Genomic DNA, 16,090 nt, shown 5'->3' with positions numbered 1-16,090 from the left:
CAGTTGGTAAAGTGTTTGCCTTGCATGCAAAAGGCCTTGGGTTCAATCCCCAGCATCACAAAACAAACAAACAAACAACAACAACAAAAAAAAAACAAAACCCCCCACAACTAAAAAACTTACCATGGACTAAACTATTGGCAGGTGCTACGAGAGTATCCCACAAACATATGTTTCTGGAAAAAAAAAAAGATTACTTTTTGAGTGACACAGAAAGTTAACAGAATAAAAAATAAGTATATCTCATGTAAATGAAATAATATATGACTCTCTCAAAGACACTGAACTTTCTTGAACACAAAGAAAAATTTCTGATATAAAGAGGCATCAATATATGTAAGGAATTTCTATGGAAGATAGGCTGAAGACTCTACAGTCCTAAAAACTGAGGCCTTTCAGATAAATATAAAGAGCTCAGTAACCTCAGTGTGCCTTGACCTCAGAATTCAGTTGTTCTAGGTGAAAAGGAGAGAATTTAGCTTTTTGCAGAGGCGGGGTGAAGGGAAGTGGGCTGCTATGGATTAGATATTAGAAAACTGAGTCTTTTTGAGTCCTATTTTCTTGTTGTGAAAGTCATATCTATCTACCAAATAAGACCATGGTGGATTAACTAAGTTAACTAAATGACATGACCAATAAATAATGAGTGTATTTTTGTCTCAAGCTTTTTAAATCCATAGGAAATAATACAAAGTACATCCTACTAATAACCAAATTATTTTCTCCCTAACTTTAAAAGTAGGACATTAAAAATGTTCTAAGTAATAGTCTTTTTAATAAAAAAAATACCTAAAGGAATAATTATTCTTGAGGCACAAGGACATAGAGCAATAAAAAAATCAGCTATACATATACAATTCAGTTTCAGCTATTATCTCTTACCGATTATCAGTTGAAAGACCAGCTGTGGCTATCAGAGAAGAGGAACTAACGAAGACAAAATCATTGGCTGTTTTGTTATGACACTGCCAAGTCTGGAATGGTTATAAACAATAAATGTTACTGTTGTCACTAAAAATTTCATAACCAGGTAGATGTATTATTCAAAAAGTGATCATATAGTTTATGGCTTTCTTAAATCTTTTTTTAATCCTCTGAACTTTAGAAAGTTGTAAAAGTAGCCCAGAGAACTTTCACATATCCTTCTCTCAGATTCAGCAATTTTTAACATTTTATCACATTTGTTTCTTATCTATCTATCTATCTATCTATTTCTCTCTCTCTCTTTTTGGTGCTGGAGATCAAACCCAGGATTTTGTGCATGGCAAGTAAGTGTTCCAGTACTGAGCTACACCCTCTAGACCTTCTACTCTTTCACAGATGCAGATACACACAGACACATGCACATTTTTCCTGCACCATATAACTAGACTGTATGTCATGATACTTTATGAAGCCCTTCACTTTTCTCTTTTCCTGTGGTGCTAATGATTGAACCCAGTACATCACGCATGTTAGGCAAACACTCTAGCACTGAGCTATACTATAAACCCAAGCCCTTCACTTTTGTTTGACCAAAACTTCAAAGGTAAACATAAGGATGTTAAACTTTAAATATTTCCTCTGGTATATTTAGTGAATTTTTCTGTCTTAGGAAAAGATAGAAACCAGAATTTTAGATTAGCTTTGAATTAACTTTTGTTAACCTGACATCACATATTTTTCAGAAATATTTAAACTTATAAAAAATTGTTCAAATCTATGAATAAAAATTACTAAATCACCAAAATTAGAAAACTTACAGTAGTTCTCAATATTCCATCAAGGAATAACTTGATAAATTATAAAAGTTTAATCAATTAAAAAAGGAAAGGCAGACTCTTTAAGGACCAAAATTTAAATCTGTTGGCTTAGTAAAAACATAAAGAAAACAAACAAACAAACAAAACTAAAGTTCTTTTAATGTATCCTAACCAACTGTCACTTGCTTACTTTCACTTAATATTGTATTCTAGCACTTAACCTTGAATGAATTACTGGAATCATAACTATATTCTTAACTTCTTCCAGATACGTATTGTTTACTTCTGTAAAGGGCTTTACTGAAGAATGTATTAAATATTAATACAGTGTTCTTTGAAGCCACAGAAGGTTAAGTCTACATAGCACTGAATAGAGATACCTCAATATTTCATTTAAAAAGAGACAAATGGGCCATGGGTTTAGCTCAGTGGCAGAGCACTAGTCTAGCATGTATGAGGCATGTGTTTATTCCCCAGAACACACCCCCCACCCACACGAGAAAAAAAAAAAAAGGAGGGGAGATAGAAAAACAAGTTACAATATAATCTTTCTACTTTGTTTGTAGAGAAGCAGGACTACAGGAAAAAATCAGATGTACTGATATGACAATCATTACATGTAGGTATGAAATCTACTGCAGCTTAATGAGTTAGAAAAGGGCTCCAATAATATATACATTGCATGGGTCTCTGGAGGTACCATTTAGTTCTGTACATATTAACTTTCCAAATTACCAGAGACAAAGGATTTTTATGTTTCACAGAACAATTTAAACATAATACAAGGACAGGAGCCTATATAAAGTGACTGGGAGTACATAAAACTGCACAGATTTTACTTATTTCTTGAATATATCTTGTCTCAAATACATTCTTGGTTTCTTTAAAATAAAAATTCAAATTTATTATATAGGTAGGAAGTCTTGGCTTACCAGGTATGGCTTAGGCATGCTCCCAGTAACTGGACAACATTTCCAGTTTGTTTGATACAAACTTAAATATCCATCAGCATCAACTATTCCAAACTTGGAGAAAAAATATTTAAAAATTTTTAAATGTTTAATACAAAAGCACATATTTAAACTTATCTTAACTGTGACAGTCATACTTTTGCTTAAATATTAAACTGAAATATTGTTCAAAATTTTACTTCACCTATGCATGAATCTAGCTCAAAAACAACATTTAGCTTCTGCTTAAAAAATATACCAGGGTAGACAAAAAGGAAACAAACACCAGATACCCCTTTAATTATAGTAATCTAAAGCATCACCTATATATTCTCTATAAATACTCCAAAAAAGTACATTACTACTAAACTTATATATGACCAAGTTTAAGTCATATGTAAGACAGAAAACATTTCTGAAAAGGAAAAAATAAGAACTTTCAGAAACATAAAACAAGGAAAACATGTTAAGAGTAGAAAGTGAAGTAAGGATTGTTACATTAAAAGAATTCTACTACAGGAGCCTAGGAGTAATTATAATTAGGAAGACATTAACATAATTCAATAAAGGAGTATGTAAAGATCTTCCAGGATGAGTAAGACAGCTAAAATATTTTTTAATTTAGATTGTAAAAATTGTCTATGCTTATGTAAAGTATATAAGTAAAACACATGTTTATTTTGGACCCTTGTCCTCTCCTCCTTCCAGATCTAATACCTACTACAACCATTTGATGTTGTTTAATATTTCTTTCTATGAATATTTAAACATTTACATACAACATTTTTAAATAACAAATGGGATTGTAATATATAGTTCCACAGTTCCATTTTCATTTATTATATTTCCATGTCAAGACAAATCTAGCTCTGAGTTTTCCCCTTATAGTTTATAAAACATATATTGGAGAAAAGACAGCCTCTTCAACAAATGGTGCTGAGAAAACTGGAAATCGATATGCAGCTAAATGGAACTAAGCCCCTATCTCTCACCATGCACAAAACTCAACTCAAAGTGGATCAAGGACCTAGGAATTGAACCAGAGGCCCTGCACTTAACTGAAGAAAAAGTAGGCCCAAATCTTTACCATGTCAGATTAGGCCCAGACTTCCTTAATAAGACTCCTATAGTACAAGAAATAAATTAAAAAATCAACAAATGGGATGGATTCAAACTGAAAAGCTTCTTCTCAGAAAAACAACTAATCAGCGAGGTGAACAGAGAGCCTACAGAATGGGAGCAAATTTTTTACCACATGCCCATCATCTAGGAAATATATAAAACTTAACACCAAAAAAAAAAAAACAAATAAAATAAGCCAATCAACAAAGGGCCAAGGAACTGAACACTTTTCAGAAGATAATATACAATCAATCAGATATGCCTTTTCATAACTATGTGATAGATATTCAGAAATGGGAAGGCTTGGTCAAAAATTGTCATTTAAAATTGAGAGATGAAGGCAAAATTAAATCCTAAGTGGAAATATGAATTCACACCAATTTTTTTCTTAGGTAACACTAAATAGTATTAAAATTTGAAATATTTGACAATTTTGTACAAAAAAATTTAATTTTGAGTTCAATTATTAGTGAAGGTTATTGACTATGCACAGACTTTTCATAAATTATTCCTATTGTTAGTCTATATCTCTAATAAATTATTGGTCCATTAAAAAATTAATAGGGCTAAAATTAGGAATATTAACCCATAGTTTCTACAGGTATTTTACAAGTATTTTTCCAGGATTTATATTTCTTATATTTTTTTTCTATTTTCTGAATAAATAAATTATGTTCTTCAGAGAGAGGACACATGTATTATTAGTCATCAACTTTGATAGTTTGGATGGACTTCAATTCAGGTCCCATTCTTGTTTTTCAGAGAATTCTGTGGATAATGCTCTATGGTCAAATTAATCTTAGAGTGAATTGATGCCATTAGTTTGAAAGGTAGAGGTTGTAAATAACTATGCATACCACTACTCTGTCATAGGAGCTTATTATAGTATTTTTCTTCATCCTTCAATTTAAAAATCCAATAACAAAACAACCAGGATGTATGTGAATATATGTTGTTTTTCAATACTTCCCCCCCAACATAATACTTAGCAGGCTCTTTCTCCTATAAAGTTCTATTCTTTGCTTTGGGGAATTATTCTTTATTTCTTTGAATATTGCTTTTCCTTCATTATTTTGTTTTCTTCTTCTTCTAGAATATTTCCTGAGACATTTTTATCATAGGATAATTTATTAATTTGTGCTTCCCAATCATAAACATGATTTTTAAAAAATATACTTAATTATAGATTGGCACAATACCTTTATTTTATTTATTTATTTTTATGTGGTGCTGAGGATCAAATTCAGTGCTTCACACATGCTAGGCAGATGCTCTATCACTGAGCTACAACCCCAGACCCATAAACATGATTTTTAACTATTTCTGTTGTACTATTCAGTTCTTCCCATGAACTGTGTTGCTTTTTTCTCTTATAAACAGTTCAATTTATCCCATTACAAAAAGTAGTGCTTCAGCCACATCAGTGTTTATAGCATCTCAGTTCACAATGGCCAAGCTATGAAACCAACCTAGATGACCTTCAACAGATGCAACGGATAAAGAAAATGTGGTACCTACACACACACACAGAGAAAGAGAGGAATATTACTCAGCCATAAATAAAAATGAAATTATGGCATTTGCTGGTAAATGGATGGAACTGGAGACTATCATGCTAGGTGAAATAAGCCAATTCCCCCCAAACAAAGGCCGATTATTTTCTCTGATATGCAGATGCCCCACAATAAGTGGGGCGGTGTACAGTGGATTAGACAAAGTGGAATGAAGGAAAGGTATGGGGGAGGGGAACAGGAAAGACAATAGAATGAATTGGACATAATTTTCCTATGTTCATATATGAACACACCACCAGTGTAACTCAACATCATGTACAACCATAAGATTGGGAAGTTATACTCCATGTATGTACATGTCAAAATACACTCTAGTGTTATGTATATCTAAAGAGAATAAATTTAAAAAAAGAAAAAAAAGTGCTGCTTTAAACATTCTTACACATAATACTTTAGATTTAGTTCAATGACTGAACACAATTTTTTAGAATCATGTTTTTAATTTTCTAAGAATTCTTCCCTGTTCTACTGTCCTTGTTGAAGTTTGGCTGTCTATTTCTATCGGTAGTCGACAATCAAATGGAGAGGATGCTTAGGTATTTGGGATTCATGATGGAAGTAAATGTACAGTAAGTTCTCTGCCTGTCAAGCCTTAAAAAGCTCATGTGGAAGACTGTACTGAGAATTAAAGCTGAAAAATAAGATTTTAGAAGGTCTTAAATATCATGCTAAAGATTTTGACATGAAGTTGTCTTGAAGGATTCTTAAAAAATATAATAATATGATCTTACCTATATAGTAGTTAGGTAACTATGCTGCTTGTTATGCAATTTTGTTGACAAGATGATCTATTTATAGAGACTATTAGGAATAATGTAGTATTGACAACAAATTGTAAAATTATGAATATATAAAGGATAATGATAAGGAACTCAAACGAGAATACAGGTTGAGTATGCCTTATCAAAAATGCTTTGGACCAGAAGTATTTCAGATTTTGGAATATTTGCAAAGATTATGCTAGTTGAGTATCCTTAATCTGAAAATCTGACATCCAAAATGCTCTTAAATCCAAAACTTTACCAGCAACCTAAAGTGCTCAAAAGTACTTTCAGAGCATTTCAAATTTTTAGATTTTCAGATTAGGAATGCTCATTTGTTGCTAATTACGTTTCAGATTTAGGAACATTTCAGATTTCAGATTAGCAATGCTTAACTGATACAAATTCTACTGGTTTCTACAATAGATTTTAATTTCCCACTAGGGAACAAAGAATGTTGCTAATTGGCATTAAGAAATAAGCTCTCCAAATATGATTTCACAACTAAATTAAACAATACTGACTTTTGTGAAATGGAAATAAAGCTATGTGACAAAGAGTAAACAAAAGGTTGTAGCACATAATTATACAAGCAACATGTGAGGAAGGTTAAAGATTGAGAGACTTAGGGGAAAGAAAAGTAGATATACCATCAGCTAGGGTCTACATGAGTAATTTTTAGTGGATTGTGGACTTAAAGACAAAGAAGAGGCTGATTTGCTTTATAATGATTATTTAAAGTGCAACTGAGATATGAGGAGCAGAGAGACAATTTGAAGAAAGCAGAGAAAGGGGGAAATAAAGGTAAGGGATGTTCTAGAGGAGGCAGGTTCAGCAAACTTTTTCTTTAATGGTTATATAATACATATTTTAGCTTGCCCTCTAGAAGGTCTTTGTCCTCCTGAACTCTGCTGTTACAGTGGAAAATAGCCAAAGAAAACAAACAATAGTTGGATTAACTGTGATAAGATTATTTACTAAATAGATGGCTAGATCACAGTTTGCTAATACCTTGGTTCTAGAGCAGTGTTTTTCAAAACTTAAATAAGTATATAAATCACAAAAGTATCTATTTAAAATGCAGATGGTGATTCAGTAAGTTTGAAGAGGAGACTGTAAAATGTACTTCTACCAAGTTCCCAAATGCAACTTGCTGTTTGGTGCTGAATCATAGTTGAAGTAGATTACCAGGGATAAAGAAATCAACATTTAATAAATAAAAAATGTGTAATATACGATGGTGTAATATAGTATAATATACTATAATCATTGGTCCTAAGGCAACTTTTAATTTTAGTGGACATATTTACAGCATATATCCGGGAAGAACCAAATAAATTTAAATGTACTTTTTGGCTAGGATTTAAAAAACAAAGAATTCATATAAGATTAAAGCATTATTACTGACTTACTGAGTTATTCTCTTCAGAAACTCAGACTAGTGATATTTATAAACCCCCAACACAATCAAGCCTCTTTTCCCATTTCCATTTTACACACTACCTTATTTCCCTGATAGTTAAATCTCATTCTTGTAACTCTTGAATTGCCGCCAGATCGAAAACAGGTTATTTGTTGAGAATGGCCCCATTCAAACATTCTGACACTCCCATCTTGAGCGCCTGTCAGATCTGTATTATAAGATGACAAAAATTTCAAGTTTATTTTAAGAATCTTTGGGAAAATTTATTTTTTAATCCAGTACAAGAAATCTTTATCAAAGAAAAACTTAGGAAGTAAATCATAGTCAATTTATATAAATTTATCTTCATATGAAATTTAATTCACACAATTAATAGAATTGGATAATGAGAAGTAAATGAGATCATTTATATAAAGCACTCAGAAATATACATTATCAAACCCAATTTATGTTAATTATAATTATCAGTATTAATGTGGTACAGGAGGGTGATAAATTATGTTAATGTATATAAAGACATCTAGCACTCTGCTAGTCACATTTATTAGCTAATTTTCTTTAATTCTTTACCAAGCATTTAAAATAAATAAACTTTAATTGGTTTGAAATGTTTTACCATCAGGAAGGGGTGGTAGGGTGGAGACAAAACAAAAAAAAAGAATTTTTAACAATAGAAATACAAAGAATTATCATTTTTTTTTTAGTTTTGAGGAAATTTATTTGTTCTTTTCAGATATTCATGACAGTAGAGTGTATTTTGACATACTATACATACACGGAGTATAACTTCCTATTATTATGGTTGCACATGATGTAGAGTTACACTGGTTATGTATTCATATATGAACATAGGAAAGTTATTTTGGATTCATCCTACTATCTTTCTCACCCCTATCCCTTTCCTTTATTCCTCTTTGTCTAGTCCAATGAACCACCCACCCCCCTTAAAGTGTGTTAGCATCTGCATATCAGAAAGAACATTTGGCCTTTGTGTTTTTGGGATGGGCTTATTTCACTTAGTGTAATAGTCTCCAGTTCCATCAATTTCTCTGGCAAATGCCATGATTTCACTCTTCTTTATGGTTGAGTAATATCCCATTGTGTGTGCACATATGTGTTTGTATATATTTATATATATATATATATATATATATATATATAAAAAACTCACATTTTATTTATACATATATATGTATGTGTGTGTGTGTGTGTATATATGTGTGTGTGTGTGTATAATCACATTTTTGTTATCCATTCATCTACTGAAGGTCACCTAGGTTAGTTTCGTAGTTTAGCCATTGAGAAATGCATGCTATAAGCATTGATGTGGTTATGTCACTATAGTGATGATGATTTTAAAGTCCACTGGGTATATGTCAATGAGTAAGATAACTGGGTCAAATGGTGATTCCATTCCAAGTTTTTGAGGAATCTCCATGTTGCTTTTCAGAGTGGTTGCACCAATTTGTAGTTCCACCAGCCATGTATGAATGTACCTTTCCCCTCACATTCTTGCCAACATTTATTGTTACTTATATTTTTTTAAAGAGAGAGAGAGAGAGAGAGAGAGAGAGAGAGAGAGAGAGAGAGAGGGAGGGAGGGAGAGAATTTTAATATTTATTTTTTAGTTTTTGGTGGACACAACATCTTTTTTGGTATGTGGTGCTGAGGATCGAACCTGGGCTGCACGCATGCCAGGCGAGCGCGCTACTGCTTGAGCCACATCCCCAGCCCTGTTACTTATATTTTTGATAATTGCCATTCTGACTAGAGTAAGATGAAATCTGAGTGTAGTTTTAATTTGCATAGACAGAATTTCTGGAGACTGGTGATATTAACTCTTCCTTGTTTCTCTAATAGTTTTGATTAACTTAATTTTAAAAATTGGTCTAACTGTGTTTAAAAAGCACATTTTTCTAGCATTGTTTATAGTGTTGAATAAATAAACAACGTACAGGCTGAGATGGCGGTAGGGCTTTGAGTTCCTGAATGAGCCAACTGAAACCCAACTCAATATACAACAATAAAATAAAACTTAAGCTTAATAAAACAAAACTCAAATAAATCTCTAACCATAGGCTTTACAAATAAAAACTGCCAACTAACCTCAAGGACTCTGCATTTTAATCAACCAAATTTATTTTTGCTTTGCTTCCTCAAATACTTTTAAAATTTCCCCTCATCTCAGTAAAGCCCTGAGCTACCTGTGGTTTGGTTCTGTCTGATTCATGAATTTAAGCTGAATGCTCAAGTAAACTTGTTAACATTTTAATGTGCCTAAGTTTATCTTTTACTAGTTCTGGTGTCAAAAGGGAGATACCAGGGAGATTCCCTGATCATGACCCCCAGGGACAATGAATTTTACTGAGGCACAGATTCTACTGAGCCCCTTTTGCTCACTGCTTCTTGCTGCACATTTGTAGGCCCTTGTTATGATTTAGATGTGGTGTCCCCCAAAAGCTCATGTGTGAGACAATGCAAGAAGGTTCAGGGGAGAAATGACTGGGTTATAAAAGTCTTAACCGAATCAGTGAATTAGTCCCATGATAGGGATAGAGTAATTGAAGTGGTAGGGTGTGGCTGGAGGAAGTGGGAATTGGGGTATATATTTCTATCTGGCAAGTGGAGACCTCTCTGTTTTCTGACCAACATGTGAGTTGCTTCCCTCTGTCACACTCTTTGCCATGAGCCCTGAGGAATGAAGTCTGCTGTCTTTGGATTGAGACCCCTGAAACTGTAGGCCCCCAAATAAACTTTTTCTTCCCTATAGTTTTTCTGGTCAAGTCCTTTAGTCACAGTGGTGAAAAAGCTGACAAAAACAGCCCTCTTGGATCTGAGCTCTGCAACTTTCATCATGGGCTCTCCAATTTAAGCACTTCTATTCTAGACAAGGTCTATAAGATAGATGGAGTGTGATATAAACTGTTCTGGTCCACTAGGAGGCCTCAGGTTGATAAAGTTATAAGACAGGGAATTGTGTGTTCATGTGAATTCAGGAATCTAGAACTCCTCCACTTCAAATTCTAGTTACTTTTATGTAGAAGAAAAATTAACTGAGAACCTATGTTTTTCTAGAAAAATGCATAAACCTTATGAAAGACAATTTAGAATTATGATGGCCATAATGGGTAAGTTTTAACAAAGACAAAATTGTTCATCTATAGGGTACACTAGAAAAAAGGGGATCCCTGATGCCTTAGAAACAGAGGGATGTACCTTTTGGTTGGAACACAGAAACCACTGAAAGGAATGAATCAGAGATTGATTCTCGGAAAAAAAATTCCTTATAAAAGGCAAAAAAAAGCAAAGGAGACATCTTTTTTTCTAATTTTGTACAGGAAATCAAACCAAGGCCCTTATGTACTAAGAATGTGCTCTACCACTGGGCATAACCCAGTCCCCAGTTATTCTTTATATGAACTACTTTTTTTTTTCATAAATTTTTAGTGGGTCTGTATCTGGCAAATGGCTAAAATTTTGGAATGAATGCTATAGGATCTGTTCTTCCTTTATGTGTATGTAAATCTGGAGGTATTTCATAAATTGTGTTATTTTTTCTAACCTTCAGATGATGATCTTCCCAAAATTAATCTGTAATAGTGCCTTTAATAATAGTCAGCTCTTATAAAAATTAAATATTCCTTAAACTCTTAAAAAGACTGACTCAATGGGCTGGAGCTGTGGCTCATTGGTAGCACACTTGCCTGGCATGTATGAGGCACTGGGCTTGATTCTCAGCACTGCAAATAAATTAATAAAATAAAGGTCTATCAGCAACTGCAAAAAAAAAAAAAAAAAAAAAAAAAGACTGACTCAAGTGTTCTTCAAATTCACATGACCATAGATAATCTTTGGCAAATAAAAGATAATTTAAGTGTGTAGATTAAAGACTCATCTTCAAGGCTGTCAACATTAAATGTAATCTGATATTCAATTTTTATTTTACCTGGGTTTATTAGTCAAATAAGTTCATGTTATCTTTGTTACAAAATTTGTCAGCAAGAAAAATAACTTGGTAATAGCTGTTCTTGTCTGGTGTTAAAACTACCCCAAAGAGTTTCCCCAAATCCTTTGGCAACTTACACCCTTTAAGTGAAATTAATTGCTGAATATTTACTGAATATCTGGATCACCCATATAAGGTGAAATACTAAAACATTAATTGCTTTACCTAGGCTTATATAATTTTTGGGTTCTTATTACAGAACTACAGATATTGAGGTTTTAGTAAATATGTCCTGTGCCATACTGAAAAGTTGTACTATGAGATAAAGAACGTGCTTCTATACAGAATGAAAGGGTGGTTTACAGATTTACCAAACTATAAAATGCTTCTGTGACTGTACAAAATTATGTTCTTCCTAGTTTTTACCAGAACTTACTGGAAAAAGTTAAGAATTCTAATTTGTAATTAAAACTACCAAGAAAAATAAAAACAACAATTCTGTGTGTAAAGAAAGTATGACATGTTTTTGGTAGATGAAGCTCTGATTTATGACAAGTATGATTTTGCTAAAGGAGAGAATAACTTTTATCTTAAAGTTGAGAAAACATTAGAATAAAAGGAGGCATATAGGGTACATATTCAGATATATACAAGAACATTGTATAAAAGTTAGGGGAAGAGGAATTTGAAAAGGAATTTAGTATGGTCAAATTGGCTAAGATTTGAGTGTATTTATATACATTATTTATCTTCTTTTAAAATCTTTTTTTTTAACTTGTTGATAGACCTTTATTTTATTTATTTTTATGCGGTACTGAGAACGGAATCCAGTGCCTCACACATGCCAGGCAAGTGTATTTCCGCTGAGCCACAGCTTCTGCCCCTACTTTATCTTATTAAAGGAATAATGAGATCAAAAAGTCTATTAGTGCAATGCTTTCTTAATTATTTTTGGTTTATTGTTCCCTCCCCTCCCCTCCCCTCTTCCTCTTTTTCTTTCTTCTGGCACTGGGGATTGAACTCTGAGGTACTGAGCCACCCAGCCACATTCCCCAGCACTGTTTTGTATGTATTTTATTTAGAGACAAAGTCTCAATGAGTTACTTAGTGCCTTGCTTTTTCTGAGGCTAGCTTTAAACTTGAAATCTTCCTGCCTCAGCCTCCCAAGCTGCTGGGTTTACCTGTGTGCACCATGGTGCCTGGCTTGGTTTATTTATTTATTTTTTTAACATATTTTTATGTTGTAGATGGACACAATACTTTTATTCATCTACTTTTAAAAATATATATTTATTTTAGTTATAAATGAACCTTTGTTTTATTTATTTATATGTGGTGCTTAGATTCAAACCCAGGGCCTCACACATGCTAGGCAAGTTCTCTACCACTAAGCCACAACTCCAGCCCCTCATTCATCTATTTTCATGTGGTGCTGAGGATGGAACCCACTCGTGCTAAGCAAGCACTCTACCACTAAGCCACAACCCCAGCCCTTGGTTTATTCTTGATGAGATTGTAAAAGATTTATTTTTAACTTTTAGAAACCTGGCTAAATTAAGATGGTGTGTTTTATCAAGACAATCTCCTGTGCTTCAGCATGTTGTCTTTATTAGGTCTTTGATTAGTAAGACTACAACTTCTCAATATTAAAAAGCTGAGGTGTTTTTCTACATCTATGTAATTTTTTGTATTTGCCTTTGAAATCTTTTAGTTACTATTGTCTAAATTAATATTTATCTCATAGCAACCTGTGATACTATTTTAATTATGTGTTTTAAATTGATATTCTTGACAATCTTTTCCAAATAAAACCCTAAATTAAATCTTTTGGCCTCAAAATATCTTTAGAAATTTTGAGGGTCCCTGGAACATCTTGAAAGATTTGTTCCCTTGTCCTATAAAAAGAGTGATATTAAAATAATTAGGCTGATTTAATATGTGAAATTGCTCGAGAAGCACTGTCAAGTAAAGATGATGTTTAATCTCAGCTTATGCTTGGGTAAATGTTACAAAGTATTCTAGAAATTTTATGAAATTTCTAGAAACCTGATATGTCCTGGTATAATGTTTTCATTCATATTTTCAGTAATATTAAAATATTAATTATATAAAAATATTTTATGCCATAGAAATAATCTCCTTGTCAACTGTGTTATTAATATAATAAATTGCTTATCATCAAATTTTCAATGATGGTCATGATTTTTGTCATTGAGAAACAGTTAATCATTTTACCCTGATGCTTTCCTGAAAGCTTTTACAAACAATTACAACTTTTAAGTAGTCGTCTTCAAGGAGATTCATGGAAGTTTCTGAAACATACATATTCCTGGTAACTTTAAGATCATACCACTAGAGTAGATGAGAATGTCCAGAACTCTAATAGGAAAAACTGAAGATTCAGGAAATTGCTAATTAAGATCAAGAATTTATGACATGGGACTGAAAAATCAAATAAAAAAATTTTGTTTTTTAAAGATTTATTTTGTTTGAAACACTGATTCTTCTTTAATGTTTTGTTTTCAGGAATACTTTCTTTTCTTTAGGGTACTAACAGTTTACAGAAATTTTGTTTAGTATACTTTTGTGAATGAAGAAGAAAAGTCATGTTTTCTCCCTACATGATCCCTCCAGAATTTGAAAGGTATTATTGAGTATTCTTATCTTCATGGCAATATAGATATTTGCACAGGTTCAATAAGAATTTACTTTCTGGGGCTGAGGCTGGTTCCTTGGCAGATGGTTGCTTAATGAGGCCTTGGGTTTTTTATCCCTAGCACTGGGAAAAAAGATGTCTTTTTGTAACAGTACAAAACTGAAAGCATTCGTTATATTAACAAGTCATTGAGAATGCACAGAATCAGATGATGAGATAATTTTAAAGCAATATGAAATAACACACACACACACACACACACACACACACACACACACACACACACACACTGGCTTACTACTGTGTGTATATAGTTCATTGACATGGTTGCCTTACAGGTAAGTAAGGACTACCACTTCTGGGTAGGAATCCCAGGATATTTCGGACCTTGAGAAGAGAGGGATTCATCCAAATGTATACAACTGAAGGCAAAGTCCTTGGGTTGGTTTCCTAACCTCTAAAGGTTTTTGAAGTCTCATATGAGATGCCTTACTATACTTTAGTGTTTGTGTCTGGTGCTGGGGATCAAACATAGCGCCTTCCACATGCTAAGCAAGTGCAATACCTATGAGCTATATCTCCAGCCCCAAGATTCCTTGTTAGTGTTCCTACAAAGCAGACATCAAAAAACGTATGTGCAATCAGTCTATTCTTGCTGTACTTATATAAATAATCAAGTCAAGTTTAATGACACTAGGCTTATTTTGCAAATAAATTGGTCCTAATTATTGTTAGTAAAAATGGAAGTAGCTGTTAGAATGATAAGCTGTAGTCCTTATATGAAGACTAAACTCTATAAAAAAACTCCTGAACAAGACCTGATGAGCTACTTGGTTGGTAAATGTATCCAAATGCTAGGAAGGTGGTACCTTCTACCCCAACTCCAGGGGAATAGAAGTTTCTGCCCTCGGGATTCTTCTGTATCTTGCTCTACATATCTCTTCCTTAGTATTCTTTATAATATTCTTTTAAAATCATTATGATTTGAATATGAGGTGTCTCCCAAATGTTCCTAAGTTAATGCAGGAATATTCAGAAGTGAAATAACTAGATTATGAGAGGTGTAACCTAATTACTCCATCCTACTTTGAATGGACAAACTTGGTAGTAACTATTGGCAGGTGGGACATGGCTGGAGGAGGTGGTTCACTAGGGGGTGTGCCCTGGAAGGGTTCATATTTCCTGTGGCCCTTTCCTCTTTCTCTGCTTCATGGCTTCTGTGAGCTAAGTAGCTTTCCTCCACTGCACCTTTCTGCCATGATGTTATACCTCACTTTGGAGCAGTGGAGTTGGCCCACAATGAACTGAATCCCTGAAACTGTGAGCCAAAATAAACTTTTCCACCTTTAAGTTGTTCTTGTGAGGTATTCTGGACACAGTGACAAAAACCAAACTAATACAGAAATTAGTATCATGAGTGGCATAGTTGCTATGCCTAACCTAACCATGTGGTTCAGAAATCTTTGGACCTGGTTTGCAGGAGAGGTTTGCATATGTTTGGAGATGGAGGTTGGAGAAGCCAATGTTGTAAACAGAGCATACTGGGAGATTCCAGTGGAAGCTCAAAACAGAATGTGGTAAGAATGCACACAATAAAGATTGTACTTCTGAGGTTTCAATGAGGATTCTACTAGGAATCAGACTAGAGGCCATCTGTATTATATTCTGGCAAAGAACTTGTCCACATTTTGCTAGTGTCTTGAGATGTTAGGTGAGGCCAAATTTAAAGGCGATAGAAGAAATCCAGTAGAAGAAATTTCAAGGCAGCGCAGCATTAAGGTAGTAGCACAGATTTTGCTGGCAGCTTCTTGCTAGGTTTACTGTGAGAATCAGGAGCAGAAAGAAGAGCCCAAGGGTTTTTAAAAAATCCTTTTGGCCAGAGCAGTGAAAGAAAACTTAAGTCAAGAAAGTTGTGA

At 33.4% G+C, this 16,090-nt stretch overlaps 1 protein-coding gene across 4 annotated transcripts in view; it reads right to left on the bottom strand.

The window, feature by feature from the left end:
- The window catches only part of DMXL1 (Dmx like 1), a 164,179-nt gene that overhangs the window by 5,758 nt on the left and 142,331 nt on the right, over positions 1-16,090 (bottom strand). For all 4 annotated transcript variants that reach the window (XM_081268583.1, XM_081268580.1, XM_081268582.1 and 1 more), the window contains 4 exons: positions 7,653-7,780; positions 2,675-2,767; positions 883-974; positions 124-176 (listed from right to left, as the gene is read on the bottom strand). In XM_081268583.1, the coding sequence (XP_081124709.1) occupies positions 124-176; positions 883-974; positions 2,675-2,767; positions 7,653-7,780 (366 nt within the window). The remainder of the gene's footprint in view (positions 1-123; positions 177-882; positions 975-2,674; positions 2,768-7,652; positions 7,781-16,090) is intronic.

The sequence above is a fragment of the Spermophilus citellus genome (assembly GCF_964194105.1).
Source record: "Spermophilus citellus genome assembly, chromosome: 1".
NCBI classification, from domain to species: domain Eukaryota; kingdom Metazoa; phylum Chordata; class Mammalia; order Rodentia; family Sciuridae; genus Spermophilus; species Spermophilus citellus.
The sequence above is the reverse complement of the archived record's forward strand: the minus strand, read 5'-3'. Positions and strand labels throughout refer to the sequence as shown.